We start from the raw sequence: 17505 nt of genomic DNA, 5'->3' as shown, positions 1-17505 counted from the left end.
ACTCTTTCATACTGTTACCCTAATTTCTTTCCTCTTCTGTAGAACCTGCTGGGATACTAGCTTCAAAGAGATCGCCATTGAGGTTAAGCAGCAAGTTCTTAAGAAGTGTTGACGAGTGTAAAATTAAGCAGTTTTTGTTACCTGCTGTTCAGTCTTGCTATTTATTTCAGATGTGTGCTCCTTTTTCACCCGTGCATTTTGTGCCTTGGTAAGAATTTTATAACACCCCTGGACTTTTAAAACTCTAGGTATTGGTTATTTTTAGTAAGTTATTGTGTAGGAGTAGGAATCTTTTGGGTCTCACGATTCAATTCATATTGATTCTTGAGTTCTAATGTCATAATGTGGGTTTTGTGTCTTGTCATTTCGTTATCAGTGGTTCCCAGTCTATTAATTTATCCCAGATGTTTCTTATTTCTCATGGCCCTGGTTATCTTGTCTAGCTCGTTTGTCCCTGATGATTTAAGCCCTGTGTTTCTGCCTTGTCTCGGTGAGTTCTTGTTTAATGTCGAATGGTTGATGTTGGTTGGTACTGAGTCCTGAGTATCGAGTCTAGTCTGTTTAAGTTTGTAGTCTGTTAAATAAAGTGTGTACTGCACTTGGATCCAGCACCTTATCCCTGCTTCAATCGTACCACTGTTACATCTATATTCTGAATAAAACTTTGATTCAAAATATGCATAGGTAGGTTTGATTCTAAACTTGGAGTCTTATTTTTTATTAATTTGAACTTAAATTGTGCCTGCGTGGAAAGATTGATGAACTCTGCATGTCCTCTTCTGGATCCTTCACAGAAATGGATGATCTAAAACAGTGGTCACACTCTTTTGTCCTTGAAGCTTATATACGGCTCTGATTGAGTAAGTTTGGGGGTTCTCCTCGTGAGAAGAACACCAGTCAACGAATAGGTTCCACTTCAATGCATAGAGGCACCTCATAGAGCGGGCTCTAGTGGAAGTGATTGTGTCAACTACGACGGAGGTAGTTTACCTAGAACATCCGTGTCCTGTCCAGGGACCAGACATGGAGTTTCCAGATGTCTGGACTGAATTGCCATAGGGTTCTCCGTCTTTGAGAGAGCATGCAGGTCCTTGAGAGAGCAAGAATGGGCCAGGGAGGGGCTTTCGCGAGGAGCACCAGTTCTGAGAACCAGGTCCGGTTGGGCCAATGCTGTGCAACTAACATGAACTGCTCCTCGTCCTCCCTGACCTCGGACAAGGTACGTATGTGCAAGAAGGCTCACTGGGGGCAAAGCATATTTGCATAGGTCCGGGGACCAGCTACAGTATGTGCCAGAGCATCTGTACTGAGGGTCCCCTCGGTCAGGGAATAGAACAACTGGCTGTGAGATATGTCCGGGGCAGCAACAGAGCGTAGGGATGGGACGATTACAGGTTTCACTAAAAACCACGATAAAATGTACTGACGTTTACTATTATCGTTTAAAATTTAATTATCATTAAAACCGTGTTTGATTATCAGGATTTTTATGACTCACTATAAATCATGTCCACAGTCTGACGCAGGTGTGCAGTGCGCAAAGTTGTTTCGTTTTTTTTATTCGAGAAGGAATAGCGGAAGACAGTCTCATTTATAAAGCGTGCGTACGCACACAATGGGGCTGGAAACGTACGTACGCCAGTTTCCATGCAAAGGTTGTGATCTATAAAAAACAAACTTAATGGGAGAATGTGTGCACCTTTAAGCAAACTTTGAGTCGTGCGTACACATTCTGGAGACAAAGGGAATTGGCGACACTGATGGTGAGCTGGAGTTAAATGTCTTTTTGGTCACTTTTAGACCGAAATTCTAAATAAAATTATAGCCTATAGGCTACAGAAAGATAATAGCCTACAAATATAATTTCACTCACCAAGCCTATCACTTGAAGCCAATACACAAATCCGGCGAAACGCAGAAGTAAAGCAGCACCGTTACTGCGGGCCTTGCTGCTGCGGAAGTAGCGTTGTTCTCGTAGGCGGCTATAGCAGATGTTAGATGTTTTTATTTAGTTATTTTGTGCGTATGTCGTGTGCGTGTTGTGTGGTTGGCTGTTTTAACAATTTTCTCTGTATTGTTACTGACACATTATGGTACGAGTTCACTGCCTGTGAAAACCTCACGACACCTTTTAATGTGATGAGCTCATCTGCGACGGTATGCAGTATCTGGCCAATCCATCCGGAGCTCGTGTAATTCTGACCTTCAATCAATGCCCTGTAATTTAGGTTCTGAAGCTCATCGCATGCCAGATTATTAATAAAATAATATTGAATACCTGTAAGAACATGTATTTTATTGCTGCAACTGGTCGTGGCTAATAGTTATCTGCAACTTGTGAATAGCCAACTTCAGAGAAAAATGTGGGACAAGTGTTGTTCTTTACAGGAAAATAAGAGACACTCAAAATATTTGTACTGGATCAAAAAGTATATGTCATTTCAGGTTAGGATGCGTATAAAATTTTCTTTTTTTATAACACAAAAGATTAAACAGTTGTTTTGTTTAAGCTATTTATGTTCAATTTAATTGTAAATCGGATTTTAAGATCACACAAAAAAAGTCACATTACACAAATCAATCATACTTCAAAATAATAGCATTTATCTGAAATAAAAAGCTTTTGTAATATACGCTACATTTGAAAAAAATGAAAAAGTAATATACTACTTTTATTCAGCAAGGACGCATTAAAGTAATCAAAAAGTGAACGTAGACATTTAAAACCACCCACGAGCACAGTTTCAGCAGACTTAAGCCCAGGCATGTGAAACATACGGTTTCATCACCTCCTTCATCATCTCGTGTTCGAAATCCACCTTTGGGAAGGGCATCCATACTGACCTTTGCAGAAGAATCCAATTGCACCAAGTCTGGCTAAACAGACAGAAGCATGCAGCCAATGCCAGGTAAGGCCCTGCCCCCTACCTGAGGATATACGTATAACGCCTGCAAGAGCTGCTATTCTCCAGTTGACATTAATTTCTCGCGATATCTGCATGTACACAGTTAGATTGGATTACACTGTTCACTTGCGTGTCTTCAGGAGGACATCAGCCTTCACCAGACGTGACAGTTGTTTTTCTTCAACCTTTCAGCTGTGTTCTGCATGTGGAGCTACCCACGCTCTCGCCGTTCTCTCCACCTCCTTCCATGGCTGGCGGCCACAGATTTTTACGAGTTCTTAGCTAATATTTTGCTGTCTAAACCTTCTACTTCTCTGAGAAACAGCCTATCACGGGCCTTCCCGGCCGTGTGTGGTGCTCTAATTGCAGCTAAGGACCTGCGCTCTTCTGCAGGGTCTGCTTAGGCCTCAAACACACTCAAGAAGCCTTGGAGAACCCGGAGAATTACAGTCATTGTCTTATGCTGTCCAAGAAGCTTTTACCACAACGTCTCAAAGTTGCCGCAACCCAGTGTGCCGAGCTAGGCCTTTCTGACTTGGATGGGGGACACGGAGACGACGACAATGCGCTACCGGGGGACACCCGGGGCACCACCTTATTTGGGCTGACCAGCCCAATCCAGCTTTCCCCGAAGAGGACATCTTCGCAGGCAACCTCATGCTCGTCAACGAACCGACCGATTCTGGCGACACGGATGACACGGCCCTTCTTGGGGTCTCAGAGGACGAGGAGGCCATCCCGCCCCTTGGCTTTCCCCTGGCCATTGCCCACACGGCCTTGCCTCAGACGATCCTCCTGGAGGTTTGCGAGCAGCTGCTTGCCTCAACATTGAGTGGCCAGCTCCAGAGTGCCACTGATCAGGAGAGCGACATTTACGACGGGAAAGTTCTGGGACACCCTCCCGGTCCAAGAAAACAACTCTTCCCCATCCTTCCAGCATGCGTGAAGCACATGAGGCACAACTGGAGCGACCCGCTCGACTTCAAACGCAGTCTCATGGGCTTTGCGGTTGAACTCAGTTGCCATGTAAGCGCGTCTCTCTCTTTCTAATGAACTGTCCGTTGCAGTTTTTTTGGCTCCTGGCTACTGTTGCTTTTTGCTTGCTCATTTGGGTATTTTCAAATGAATTAACCAATCAGTAATGCCATTGATCAGATTCACCAAAAGTGAATGTTTTTCCACTAAGAAACGAACATTGTTATTATGTTTTGATTGATACTGTGAAGACTGTGCTTTGATGCAATCTATATTGTGAAAAGCGCTATATAAATATACTTGACTTGACTTGTTGCAGTTCAGAAAGGGGGCGAAAGTACAATATCGCACATGCCTCAGGCTGCAGGGTCTAATGGCTTCATCCATCCAGTTTGTGGCGCTGGGACTCCTGAGAATGAGAGCGTTCATGAGTTTTGTCACTACATTTCAGCCCAATTTGTAATCTTTGCTACGCCGTTATAGTGATATGCGCCTGCTCAGCAGCCTTGCGCCACTGGAAGAGTACAGACTATTACGCACAGGAAACCCCTCTGGGGACGGTTATGATGCGGAAAGTTGTGATGACGGATGCATCTTTAGCAGGCTGGGGTGCCACTCTGGAGGGCAGAACGGTGAACAGTCTGTGGCCGAGCAGACTACGTTCAGTGCCATAAATTATTTAGAGCTTATGACCGTATGGAAATCTCTGATTTTATTTCATTACAGTGTCACGTCGACTTTACATCGAACGTGAGCAGCTCAGCTGCCTCATGGGCTTTGTTTAGGGGATTGTCACTGCAGGACATCTGCTCCGCTGCCAGTTGGGCTTCTCCTCATACAGTATGTTTGTGTGTTACTACCGGCTGGATGTCACCAGTATCTCAGTAGCACATTCGGTTTTAGGGGTGGGATCTTCTTAGCCCTTCCCTGCAACCATGTTGGAAGTAATACATAAGGAGTGAATGGGCCGGCTTGCCATGCACATTCCTGTCACCAAGCACTTCTGTCTGTATATATACTAATTCGTGTTGCTGGAGTTATTATCATGTGTGTGCCACTTACATGTTTCATGTCTGTGCTGTAACACCAACACCAGCTTTGAAGAGGCATTCCCCTGAACAGTAGACTTGTTTTCTTCTTTGAAGACAATGTCAGAAGAACCGCTCGGCCCCCGAAGCAAAGACGATATGCAATGCACCTGCTACTCGTTTTATGCACGCATTGTAAGCAGAATATGCATTGGCTCGTTTTAATACTCTTGAAGACCATTGAGACCAACACAATCTCTGCTTTCTCAAGGCGATCCCAATTACACTGTCACGTCGACTTTACATCGAACGTGAACAACTGAAGGGGAACTATGAATGATGATATTATGCATATCTGCTGACATATTTTTTGTAGACCAATATGGATATTAATCGGTTTGAAAAAGACAAATATTTTGACAAATTTTAACGCTCAAATTTTACTTTTTTTTTGTGTCCTATCATCAGGCGAGGTACAGGACTCTTTGGACATTGGTCTGACTGAGGTTCCTCCTGTAAGGAAGCCCACCAAAGACAGTCCATGGAAGGAGAGTGCTGTCCTTCAACACCGCCAGCAACTGAAGACCAAAATGAAGTACCACAAAGTAGAGGACCCTAAAGCGCCGCATGCCAAACAGGTAGAGGATCAAAAATACAACAAAACCAATAAAAATGCTTTATCTTCCCCTATAGGTTGTCTCAATGGCACTGTATCTTAGATCTTGTGGAATTGCAGAGAGAAGTTTATATTTGCCTAAAGTGTATATTTTCTCTGAGTGGGATACTCATTTATGCATTCTAATGTTGTGAGCTGTAGGTTAAGTCTAAATCTGCCATAGCTGTTCCAAACCCGGACAAAACACGTTCCAATGGACTTATGCTGGATATTTGTCTCTAGAGCTTATTTATCTTTACTGAGGGCCTTGACCACGATACAGTGACTAAATCTGAGCAATCTACAGACTTCAAATACACAGTAGCATGTTCAAATAACATTTTTCAGGTTGTATTTCAGGTCTTGTTACCTTGAATAAACTTGAAACATCCACAAATGACACAAAAACATTAGTAAGTTGAAGTGATTTTAACGATGTGTATGCATTACAGAGTTTATTTAGAGAAAAGCTAAAATGTACTCACTTCCACGTCATTAAATGATTGGCTGGAAAAAAGTAGTTCTGGGGTCAATTTGATATTAATGTTAAATATGACTGTAGAAACAGCAACCTGACTACTAATGTTCTATCCATTGAATTTTCCCTGAGATATTTTCCACCTCAGCTGTGATGATTTAGTGTGCATTAGCTTGGCCTAATACTTAACTTAGACATTGATAACACAAGTGTTGAAAATTACACTTTATGAGTACTGGTATCATTCAAACATATCTTCTAAATATTTTGAACAATTCAAGACACAATGGTGTTATTGAATACTTCGATTGAAGACAAAAATTCAAACACTTATATTTACATATTTTAGAGTCAGTGTCAGCAGGAGCTGGACCAGGTGCTGGAAAGAATCTCAAAAATACCCTTCAGAGATAACAGGGGTCCCCTGGAGGACCTCTATTCCCTGCACATACCCAACTGTGACAAAAGGGGGCAGTACAACCTGAAACAGGTATTTAATTCCCTTTCTAACAGCATAAAGTTCAAAGCAACGCACATTTTTGTAGATCTAGGTATTTGACATGAAATAATAAATGTGACTTGCTGTGATCCACCTAAACCTATTTTAATTATTTGATGATAATTATTGTGCGTGCAGGCAGCTTTTAAAGCCCATTATTAATTGAGTTCTTAAACGTAATATTTGTACCCTTTTAAAATGTATTTCACATGGCAGAATGGGAGGAGCTTGTTTATCTAATCTTATCAACCAAGCACAACTTACCTCACTCCACTGGCAGTTCATCTAGCATCCCTCTTCCTCCCCATCTCCACTAACTTCATAATCTTCAGGCTTCATTCAGCCCCACCTTAACTGATGGTGCGCCAATTGTTCCCCCCTTTATCAAGCTCTTAAATTTTATGATTGTTGAAGTTAATTAACTATCCTCATTCACTTCCTTTGTAAGTGCTTATTAAAAAAATACATGAAATGTGTTTGTATTTATCAACATTTTGCCACAAATGATGTCAATGGGCTTTATGCACAGCTGCACTACTTCCTGAACTTCAGCCAGCTTCTTGTTTCCTGTCTGCCATTATTGGCCAAATTGATGAATTCAGGTGTGTCTGATTATTGTTGCCATGACTACTGAGGTCAAGCACACCTGAATTAATCAATGTGGCCAATAATGGCAGACAGGAAACAAGGAGCTGGCTGAAGTTTAGAAAGTAGTGCAGCTGGGCATAAAGTCCATTGAGCTTAAAGTCTCTGGTTAATTTTTGTTCTAAAAACTTATTTTGACTCTTTCTTGTGTTTCAGTGTAAGATGTCAGTGAATGGGCATCGTGGTGAGTGCTGGTGTGTGAATCCACACACAGGTAGTCCCATTCCCAACTCTCCACTGACACGGGGTGATCCCAACTGCAGCCAGTACCTTGATGGCCTAGAGATGGATCCCTCTGTCGACCCTCAAAACTAAAAATATCCCGAACCTTCCCATCTTGACCTTCAAGCCTACAAACCCATAATCATGCCCCCAAAAGAGTCAGTGTTTCACACTCTCTAAACAAGCTACAAAATACCTTGTTTTTTTTTTGTTTTTTTTTGTGATTGTAGATTTGAGATGGTTTAAAACATGTTACACTTAAACATATTGTTACAGTTGAAGTACTGATTTAACTGAACTGATAGTACTTAAATTAAATCCAAATTATGACATACAGTTGTCGTCAGATTTATTGGCACCTTAAGTAAATATGTTCAAAGATGCCTTTACAAATAAGGGGGTTGTTGGAGGGGGAATTCTGACCACAACTGTATGACCAGAGGACTGTATTAGCAGGCTGATAATACTACTTTTCTGTAGGAAATTAACTAGAATTGTAAACATACCTTTTTAGTGTTTAACCTTAAAACCTTTTACATACTTGGTATGTATTTTGTGCTAATCATACTGTGTACGGTTGTAGTTCTCTCATTATGTTGCTGGTGCTATTCATTCCAATACATTTCTTTAACAGGTTGACCCCCTTTCACATAACGAAAAAAGTATTTTATTTTATTTTATTATAATTTTTTTTTTTTTTACTGGATAGGACGCTACATTATAAAGTTAAAAAGAGATAGTTCCTTACCTTAAATAATTTACAGAAATAAAAGATATATGGGGCTGCTTATGAAGTCTTGAACTTTTTGCTTAAAAAAAACCCTGATGTATGCTAATAAAAGTTGTCATTTGATTATTATTATTTTTTTCTCTGAATGCTTCGGGAATGTTCAAGTCATAGGACTAGGGCTGCATCCGAAATCGCATACTCTCTTGAGTAGGTACTTATTTTGAATGAGTAATTACTTCTCAACTGCTAAAAAAAACTATGTTCTATATTGTATGAGTCTGTGTAGTTTGAATATAATCTGAACGTACAACATTCACCATGTTGTCATTATCATGTGACCTTATCAGCATCAGTTGAGTCACTTCACTGTCATTTACAAATCCTCTCCCTAGGCCTCATGATAGTAAAGTGTCCATTGTTTGCACATTTCAGAATTTCGCCGGAAATAGTTGTTCATTTTGCCTACTCTTCTTTGAGTACTGGGAATTCGGCAACTATATAGAAGAGAAGTGTCTGATTTCAGATGCGGTCCAAGACTAAGCAGTTTATACTAATGCAGTTGATGTTCTGCTACAATTGCATGTAACTACTGACATCTGGTGGTCACACTAAGGAAGAGAAAACATAATTGCAACTGCATAAATACTCATTGAAGATGTGTTAAATAGATTTAATAGAGAGAGATGTTCACTGAAATTTTAACTTAACATTATGGTTTATTTGTGCACATTTTCATAATTCAACATTTCTGTTGGGTGTTATTGTCACTTGCTGTTTTGGACCCTATGTCTTACATGTACACAAATAAAGAATATTTCAAGGTATTTATAACTTGTATTTTATTTGTAGTGACTGAATGAATAATCATCTCTCCAGTGATTATTTTTGTGACCAAAGTATAAGTAGATGTACACAAACAAAATAAAAACAGATTATATTCGTATATCTGAATATCTTTATATGTATATATTTATTACATAAATGTATTGTCTATACAAAGTGGACAAAATTAAGAGTACATAAATTACATGAATAAATATTGCACACAGATATTTAGATGTCATACAAATTTAATCACCCATATGACTTGATTTGGGGTTAACTTAAATGAGCTATTAAAAATGTATCCAAATTATTAGAAACTTCAACTGAAAAAGTTATGGAAAAAATGACCAGTTTTTATTTTGTATAGCCATCAATATTCACTCCATTATTAGATAGGCACCTTAGAAAACTTGTCACACTGGTCTGCTTTGTATTTTTGTCTCATAGTAGTGTGCCTAATTTCCCCACACGGAGTTGTATCGTTCAGAATCATTTCCGTGTTATTCAATAGTAAAAAGAAGGATATTGTCCTTTAAAAATGCACTCACTGTTGATGTTGATGACATAGAACTTTCTAAAATTATTCAATCTGGGAACAATTCTAAACTGTTGTCAGCCTCTGATCTGACACTAAGTCACACCATGCAAATAACCTCATAAGCACCAAGAACATATTTATAGTATTAGGAGGGAAACTGGTTGCACCAAATTCAATTATGTAGGCCAAAACCTAATAGTCCTTTGGTATTGTACTACTATGGCATTTTCATAATGCAAATAATCTCTGAATTTGCTTTTTTGAATCTGCACTCCTGCAAACTAAAGGTCAGCATTTTGAGTGTTTGTGTTTTGCCTTCGTGGCCCCTTTGATGCCTTTGATGTACGTAAATCAGTATTCAAATATTTGACTAGAAAAAAAGGCACTGATATTTCCATAAGAACCCAAGGACCCTGATCTGTTAAAGTTAGAAAAAAATAGAAAAATGGCTGGTTGATTCGTCACCATTGTGCATTCTAATGGTGAGTCTTTCTTGCATTCTATGGTGATTCATATAAACTACATGTTTTTCCATGTGTCTAAGATCAGTAACAAGATCTTTCTTTATTTTTTTTTTGCTTCTTTTATAGTGCACTAAAACAGTGGTTATTAGAATATGAATTTTCCTATGTGGTTCAGGTTGGCAAAACAATGTGGTAAGACTAATAATATAATTTCCTGAAATCTTTGGAAAGGGGGAAACAAAACAACAACAAAAACAGAGTCTGTGAAGACAAGTTAGTCCTGTGCCATGGACAAAAGCAGAGTCATATGAAACAGTAGGCTAATATTAAAGGGATAGTTCACCCAAAAATGTAATTCTTTCATCATTCGCTCACCTTGTCATTTCAAACTTGTATGCATTGCTTTCTTCTGTGGAACACATAGTGATAGTTTTTTGTCCATACAGAACAATGAAAGAAAAATGGGTCAAGTGTTGTTTTTGACCCCACTGACTTTCATTGTAATAATTTTTCAACTTATAATTATTATTTTGTGTTCCACCGAAGAAAGTACTGTGTGTCATACATTAGATGACACGAGGGTGAGAAAATGATCTATTAACTATCCCTTAAAGTTTAATTAACTATCCCTTTCAGCTCTTTAAGCTTATAAGACTTTCTACGGTGTCTATGACATAAGATACAGTGGAAACTAGTTCACTTCACTCCCAAACGATACTTAATAGATCCCACCAACCAATGAAGATCAAAGAGGACAATTTCAGGATTCAATAACAAATGCTTGTATTGTGCTTTAAATTTCCACAAATAAAGGTCAGACTCTTTAAGATTAGAAATGATTGGCAAATCACATAATATGGTAGATGAGAGAGAGAGAGAGAGTGAGAGAGAGAGAGACAGTGAGTGAGTGATGATGTTGTTGTTACGTGACCAAATTTAAGTTGTCTCATTCATTGTTGCTGCCGTTGCTTTCAAGATCTTTACACTGGATGTTGCTTCCATTAAAATCAGTGCCAGGCATTTGAACTCCATGCTTGTCTACGCACCAGCAGATGCCTCGCTTGCGCCCCCTGGAGGGTTTACACTGTAACCGAAAATGAACAAAGCAAAGTAATTTGACCATACCCTCAGCCAAGTGCCAAGTGTTTATAGGAAAGAAAACTTTCCGACAACTAAGCATGCCAGTAGTTGACATCTACAAACATGCTGAAGTGCAAAACTAACCTGTTTGCCCTTGAAGAAACCTTTCTTATCACAGTTGGGTAGGTACAGTGAAAGAGCCATGACTCTGGGGCTGTCCTTCATCCTCTGGATAATTCCATCCAGCTTTCTTCGGCATGGACCCTGCAGTTAGCACACACATCATTAACAGAACAGTCTGGAAAAGGTGTCGGGCATTTATAGAAAGTTGTAAAATAACACAAAACACCATGAAAATATTAGTTGATTAAAAAAAACCTTACAATGTCAGAGAGATGTTTGTCACTTCCCAAGAGCGGGTAGTCCATATTTGTCCTGAGTTTAGCCTGCTGTCTCTTCCGATCCTTTCGCATGGCCTGAGCCTTCTTACTGTTAATGTGGTCTCGTTGGAATATTGGAACCTTAGCCTGGGGAAGCAGATCCTCTGTTACCTCTGTAACCAGGCCTTCTTCGTGTGACTCTTGATCTAGAAAGAGGACAATAGTCAAATGCAATGGCAATTGTCAAGACGCCTGTATGTCAGTCACAAAACCAAAAAGACCATCGATCTATAGGCCACATTGGATTGGTGCGCTTAATGTGGATTACAGTGAATTTTCCAGCTATCCATATTTTCACTGTTATACGGTAGGGGTAAGCGGTAGCAAATGATAGAAGATGTAAAAATGTAAAATAGCACCATCATCAAACATTAAACAGCATATAAGTTAAAAACTGCCAAAGGGTTAAAATCTGTGAAGCTTTGGGGGTGTTGATGCACTTGATCTAGGCTACTCCATCTGTTTTGATCATCATTCTGAATTCGATGTGCCTGGAAATAGTCTTTGGCAAAAATGTGATTTTCTCAGCTTTTTGCTTAAAATGTTGTTTAAAAAAAAAAAAATACCCACATTCAAGTGTTGATAAAACAGGATGCATGATGCTAGCCAATTTTTAATAGTACCAGTAAAAAAGTACAGTTAAAGGTAGGCCTATATTTCAAGTATAAAAAATAGGAACATATTAATATATTTAAAGTGCTAAAATAATATAGTGATGAGCAGGACAAGGCTGAGGGCTGTGGGAGAACGGCGCAAGGTCGGTGGCGTGATTAATGATGAGTGACACCTGCGCGACCCGGTCTCGTATCTTTGTTTGTTATATGTGACAGCAGGGGCTGCTGTGTTTATTTTCATTTTGTATTTTTCAATTTTTTTTATTATTATTCAAGTTTGTTGAATGTTCGCCGGTTCCCGCCTCCTTCTTCCCATAACATCTAACTACGTTACAAATGTATAGTAAAATATAAGCATTATGTTATGTTCACTTAAAGGACAACTCCGGCGCAAAATGAACCTTTGGTCTAATTACACATTGCTACCTAGTCAACCGTTATCTGAGATTTGTTTTCATGATTGCCGAATGTAAATAGTTTTATCTCTAAAAACAGTTTAGCCTATAACGCTAGTATAATGCTAGTATATAGGGCATAGAGTAATGACAAATAAAAATCGCTTGTTATTACCACTAACAAGACTCAAAATAGCCCCACACTAACACGACAGCATAATAGGGGTCCCTACATTCAAACCGAAGCATTGAGAACTTTGTCAGTGTCCATACAGTTTAATAAGAAGATATTTTATACACACAGTCAACTTCGCGAATACAGGAAGAAGCCATCTTTGAAAAATAGTCTCTACCAGTCGATCTACGAACGCCGATCCAAGTGCGCTGAACTGTGCAGAATATCATATGGTCCGTTGTTTTCGGAAGAAACACAAACACGAACCGTTTTCTTCTCTTAAATATGTACATGTAGCCTACTGTTCACGCTCACCTTATCACCTTATTCACATCTCACCGGTGCACATGGATCGGCGTTCGTAGATCGACTGGTAGAGACTATTTTTCAAAGATGGCTTCTTCCTGTATTCACGAAGTTGACTGTGTGTATAAAATATCTTCTTATTAAACTTTATGGACACTGACAAAGTTCTCAATGCTTCGGTTTGAATGTAGGGACCCTTATTGTGCTATCGTGTTAGTGTGGGGCTATTTTGAGCCTTGTTAGTGGTAATAACAAGCGATTTTTATTTGTCATTACTCTATGCTCTATATACTAGTGTTATACTAGCGTTGTAGGCTAAACTGTTTTTAGAGATAAAACTATTTAGATTCGGCAATCATGAAAACAAATCTCAGATAACGGTTGACTAGGTAACAATGTGTAATTAGACCAAAGGTTCATTTTGCGCCGGAGTTCTCCTTTAAAGAAAACTTTTTAAAGAAAAGTATACTTGCAGTATAGAACTAGTACTTTACTAAGTGTATGTTTCATAAACTAAAAAAAATGTACTACAAGTATTTACCAAGAAAAACTATCAGTAGGCCTATATCTATAAGCTCACTTGTATAGTTGCAGCATACACACAAAATACTTAGTGTACTCAGTTTACTACTCTTACACTTGGTTGTTACACTGGTATATAGGCATACTTTAATACACTAAAAGTGGGACAAATTTCCCTTGGTATTGAAACTGTACACTTCTAGTACATTGATATGTGTAAACTATCCTTAACATATACTTGAACCTTCCTTAAGTATAGTTAATAAAAAATAACTTGAAGAATACTTATTTTTGTAAGAGTTATCTAAATTGAGAATATTGTGGCTTAGTTTATTTGTGGACCATTGATTTTAACAGAGGCTTAGCAAGACTAATATCTGAAAGAAAGCAGAACTCTTCAGAAGAGACAACAGAACAGCAGACATATTTAAGGTTTTGGCTTTCTCCAGGTGTCTCATAACTGTAGCTCATTGTTTCGGAAATCACTCAAGTCTGCCAGAAAAGAAAAAAAAAAATAGCTGTCATGCATATGTCACTGGCCTTGCCTTCCAAACAATACAACCATAATCATGAATGTATTCTAGAAAAGTTATTGAAATTCCGAAAAGTGAAAGCCAGGTATTTCTGAATACACAGTCTATGAAAACCTATCATGACTATTTTGGAAGTTACAAATCAAGCATGACAAGTGCTCAACAGTTTGAACTCAACCACCAGCTCTTTCTTTTAATTGAAAGCATAGATGCCAGATGCCAACTTCAATTTACCCATTCTAGACCCACTTCCTCTCCCTTACACGTCACTGCATTGCCCAGCTGTGAGTAATCAGATTCAAGGGCTTGACCCATTCCTCGCCCCTCTGCGTCTTCTGTAGAGAAGCTAAGCAGCCAGGGTCACAGCAGATGAGCAAATCTCCCAAGCCATTTGTGACATCACTGACAAATCAGAGAAAAAGCCTCAGCAAAGCTTTGAAATCATTGAATAAATCAACATGGTGCGTCCGCTTTCTTAATCTGTTGTTTTATCATTTGCCAAGCATTAGTTAACCGGATGTCTTGAGGGATTTTATGTTTTATTTTAGTGATGTTACGTGCACTTCCATGCCTAATAATCTGGGGTTATTGTTCTGGGAATGAATGCTGAATCTGAGATCTGTGCAGCCCTGAGAGAGAATGTGTGCTTGTTCTTTCTATCTGCTTTCTCTTCTAAGTTTTTTTTTTTTCTGTTACATTTGCCATGCCTTTTATTATTAAAATCTCATTTGTACAGTACAAATGTTTCACCAAATGAGTGCATTTACACAAACTGTTTAATACAGAGCCAAAAGTTATGGCCACAAATTAAGCAATCAATCAAATTTTATTAATATGTGAGCATGTTTTGTTAATTGTTACATCATTTTACCTGTGACAACATCTAGTCCATTTTTACGTTTTAGCAAATTTTGGCCATGTTTTTTTCATGCCCTTAAAACTTGTGTTGTCCTTTTACTGTGTCTGATGAGAGTGTTTTTATGGGCAGAGACAATTTGCAAGATAAATGAATTTTATTTAGAATTCTGAAACCATTCCATGCGCATGGTTTGAGATTTCACAATGCAGAATAGACCTGAATCAAATTGTCTCTGCCAATATAACAGTGGCCATAGATGCATCTTCTCACACAAACAAATTCTTAATTTGTTTCAACAATATCTCGTTTTAATGCCTGACACAACATACTTTCTGAATACAAATAATTAAATGAATACAAATATGAAATTATTAATATCATTATTACTTTAGATACTAGGTCAGAGCTTAGTAGCCTTATACCGTTTTGCACCTTTACACAGAATGTGCAGCCTCCTTAAAACAGCCTTAACTCAGGTGTGTAAACTTTAGGGGTTGTTTTGTATTCTGAATACTGCCTAATTCTTCCAAGTCATTCTCTATTAGAACTCAAGCCTTCCATTCCAGGCTAAATTTTGTACGACTTGTAAGATGATGATTCAGAATGAAATAGCTGCAGCAGCTGTTTTCAGTAAATGTGATGAGTTTGCATAATCACAGTTTTAAGGGTGCTGCAGCTGACTTAATCGCAGATTTTTGCAAAGAAAGGCAGGGGAGGCTAAAGCTTGTGAAAGGCAGTGAGATAAAGAGGATGACAGAGAGATAGATCTGCGGGTGTGTGGGTGGGGATTGCTAGGAAAGAATTTGATTTGAATACTAATTCTGTATTCAATAAATGCAAAACTCATCAAGAAAATAGGCTATTATAAATCATACAAGACTGTCTGCTATAGCCTAGAAGTCCTGACTAGATAGATAGATAGATAGATAGATAGATAGATAGATAGATAGATAGATAGATAGATAGATAGATAGATAGATAGATAGATAGATAGATAGATAGATAGATAGATAGATAGATAGATAGCACAAGTCTATTTGATGTGATGTTTACATATTTTTAACAGTGTATGCTCATCTGCAATACGTCTATAGGACGTTTCCTGTAGACATTTAGAAGATGTTGCTTTCTAAATCATTACATCTTAAAGACCTCTTCTAAAAGTCTATTTGACATCTGACAGGAAATGTCCTATAGATGTATTGCTGATGAGCAAACACTCTTAAAAATACGTTTTCAAGATGCAAACATCACATCAAATAGACTTGTGATAGATGATAGATAGCTAGATTATATAGATAGATAGATAGATAGATAGATAGATAGATAGATAGATAGATAGATAGATAGATAGATAGATAGATAGATAGATAGATAGATAGATAGATAGATAGATAGATACGTTTTGCAATTCGTTTATTGCATATAAAACAGATCTTTTGTAGCAATAGAACTCACCCTTCGGCATATGAAGTGGTTTGTGTAGACCTAGTTTCTCGTTCATGCAAACTCCTTTGCCGTAAAGCAGAGCGTGTAACGGCTTTTCCTCTCCGCTCCGAGGCAGGCAGCGCAGTCCCTGTCCACATGTCCCCGTGTAGACTCCACACGCCTGCCCCTCGGTCAGTGCGCAGGTCAAGCAGCATCCGCAGCCGGGCTCCTTCGCCACCTGACACCCCATCCGCACCGGTGGACACATGGACAGTGCCTTCTGATCGCAAGGCTCACAGGGCACGTACGAGGCAAAAAAGCCGGGTAGACACCATACAAATGTAATCAGAGTATACAAACTTAGCTGCATGGTCAGAGAAACCTATTCCAGTAGCCTTGAATTAGTCGAATTATTTTGAGATAGGCTATCCGAGAACGAAAGTAACGTCCGGTTAAAGGGAAGTGTATCGCTGTTTTGAAAATAGCAATTATCAATCCTCTCTTGATATTAGAATCCAATGGTTCATAGGCTATACATTATCTAATTAAGTCCTGGGATTAAATGGAATGGATTTCGGGGGAAGATAAACCTCAAAAATACGTGTAGGCTATATTCAATCCAATTTAAAAAACGAAATCAATATGTCCCGGTTCTATTAGAAGTCCTGCAGCGTAATCAAGCGAACAGTGTTCACCCTGAAAAGCTGCTGTCAGTATGAAGCTTTGCTCACGTTAACGGCGGTGGAGGGAGGCGCACTGCACTTCATTTAAAGGTAGGCTATTGGTGCTTCTTGGGCGGATCCCAGATTGATGCTGTGCTATTTAGCTCAGGTTCAGATTAAGCAAAACATAAAGTGAAAGATAATTGAAGACTACACACCAGTAAGATGACAAAAATTTAGGAATTGCTCTACATTGAATTATTTTGTCTTTAAAATAGTTTAGTTACCATGAAATCATATGGTCCATTCTCTTCTTAATAATTATTTATGTGTGCAGATCTTTTTTTATCATGAGCCCTTGTAGCCTAATCTTTAATCAAAGTAGTGTTGCAGGGATGACGCATTTTACCATCATCCTTAAGTCAGTGAGTTTCTTGAATGGGTTTTTGCTTGGGGAATAAGGCCTGGTGAACACAAGCTTAAGATTTTCACGTTTTATTCTACGACATAAAGTACACCAATAATA

The 17505-nt window shown here is 38.7% G+C and overlaps 2 protein-coding genes across 2 annotated transcripts in view; one reads left to right on the top strand and one right to left on the bottom strand.

The window, feature by feature from the left end:
- Window positions 1-8962, top strand: part of igfbp2a (insulin-like growth factor binding protein 2a) — a 33217-nt gene extending 24255 nt beyond the window's left edge. Inside the window, exons 2-4 of the mRNA XM_039655931.2 lie at window positions 5378-5547; window positions 6392-6532; window positions 7343-8962. Of these exons, the coding sequence (XP_039511865.2) occupies window positions 5378-5547; window positions 6392-6532; window positions 7343-7501 (470 nt within the window). The 3' untranslated portion in view covers window positions 7502-8962. The remainder of the gene's footprint in view (window positions 1-5377; window positions 5548-6391; window positions 6533-7342) is intronic.
- igfbp5a (insulin-like growth factor binding protein 5a) lies at window positions 8092-17077 on the bottom strand. The gene is made up of 4 exons (XM_039655932.2): window positions 16348-17077; window positions 11429-11631; window positions 11190-11309; window positions 8092-11049 (listed from the first exon to the last, which is right to left on the bottom strand). The coding sequence occupies exons 1-4, from the start codon at window positions 16685-16687 to the stop codon at window positions 10912-10914; spliced, it is 801 nt and encodes a 266-aa protein (XP_039511866.2). The 5' UTR covers window positions 16688-17077; the 3' UTR covers window positions 8092-10911.
- Between the last annotated feature and the right edge of the window lie 428 nt (window positions 17078-17505).

This window comes from Pimephales promelas, chromosome 8 (assembly GCF_988280905.1).
Source record: "Pimephales promelas chromosome 8, fPimPro1.hap1.1, whole genome shotgun sequence".
Classification (NCBI taxonomy): domain Eukaryota; kingdom Metazoa; phylum Chordata; class Actinopteri; order Cypriniformes; family Leuciscidae; genus Pimephales; species Pimephales promelas.
This window is presented reverse-complemented; position numbering and strand designations above follow the sequence as displayed.

Coding starts and splice junctions, on each gene's coding strand:
- igfbp5a (XM_039655932.2), bottom strand. CDS start 16,687: ATGCAGCTAAGTTTGTATACTCTGATTACATTTGTATGGTGTCTACCC. Junction 11,632..16,347: donor ACCACTTCATATGCCGAAGG/GTGAGTTCTATT, acceptor TCCTCTTTCTAG/ATCAAGAGTCACACGAAGAA. Junction 11,310..11,428: donor ACAAACATCTCTCTGACATT/GTAAGGTTTTTT, acceptor TGCTAACTGCAG/GGTCCATGCCGAAGAAAGCT.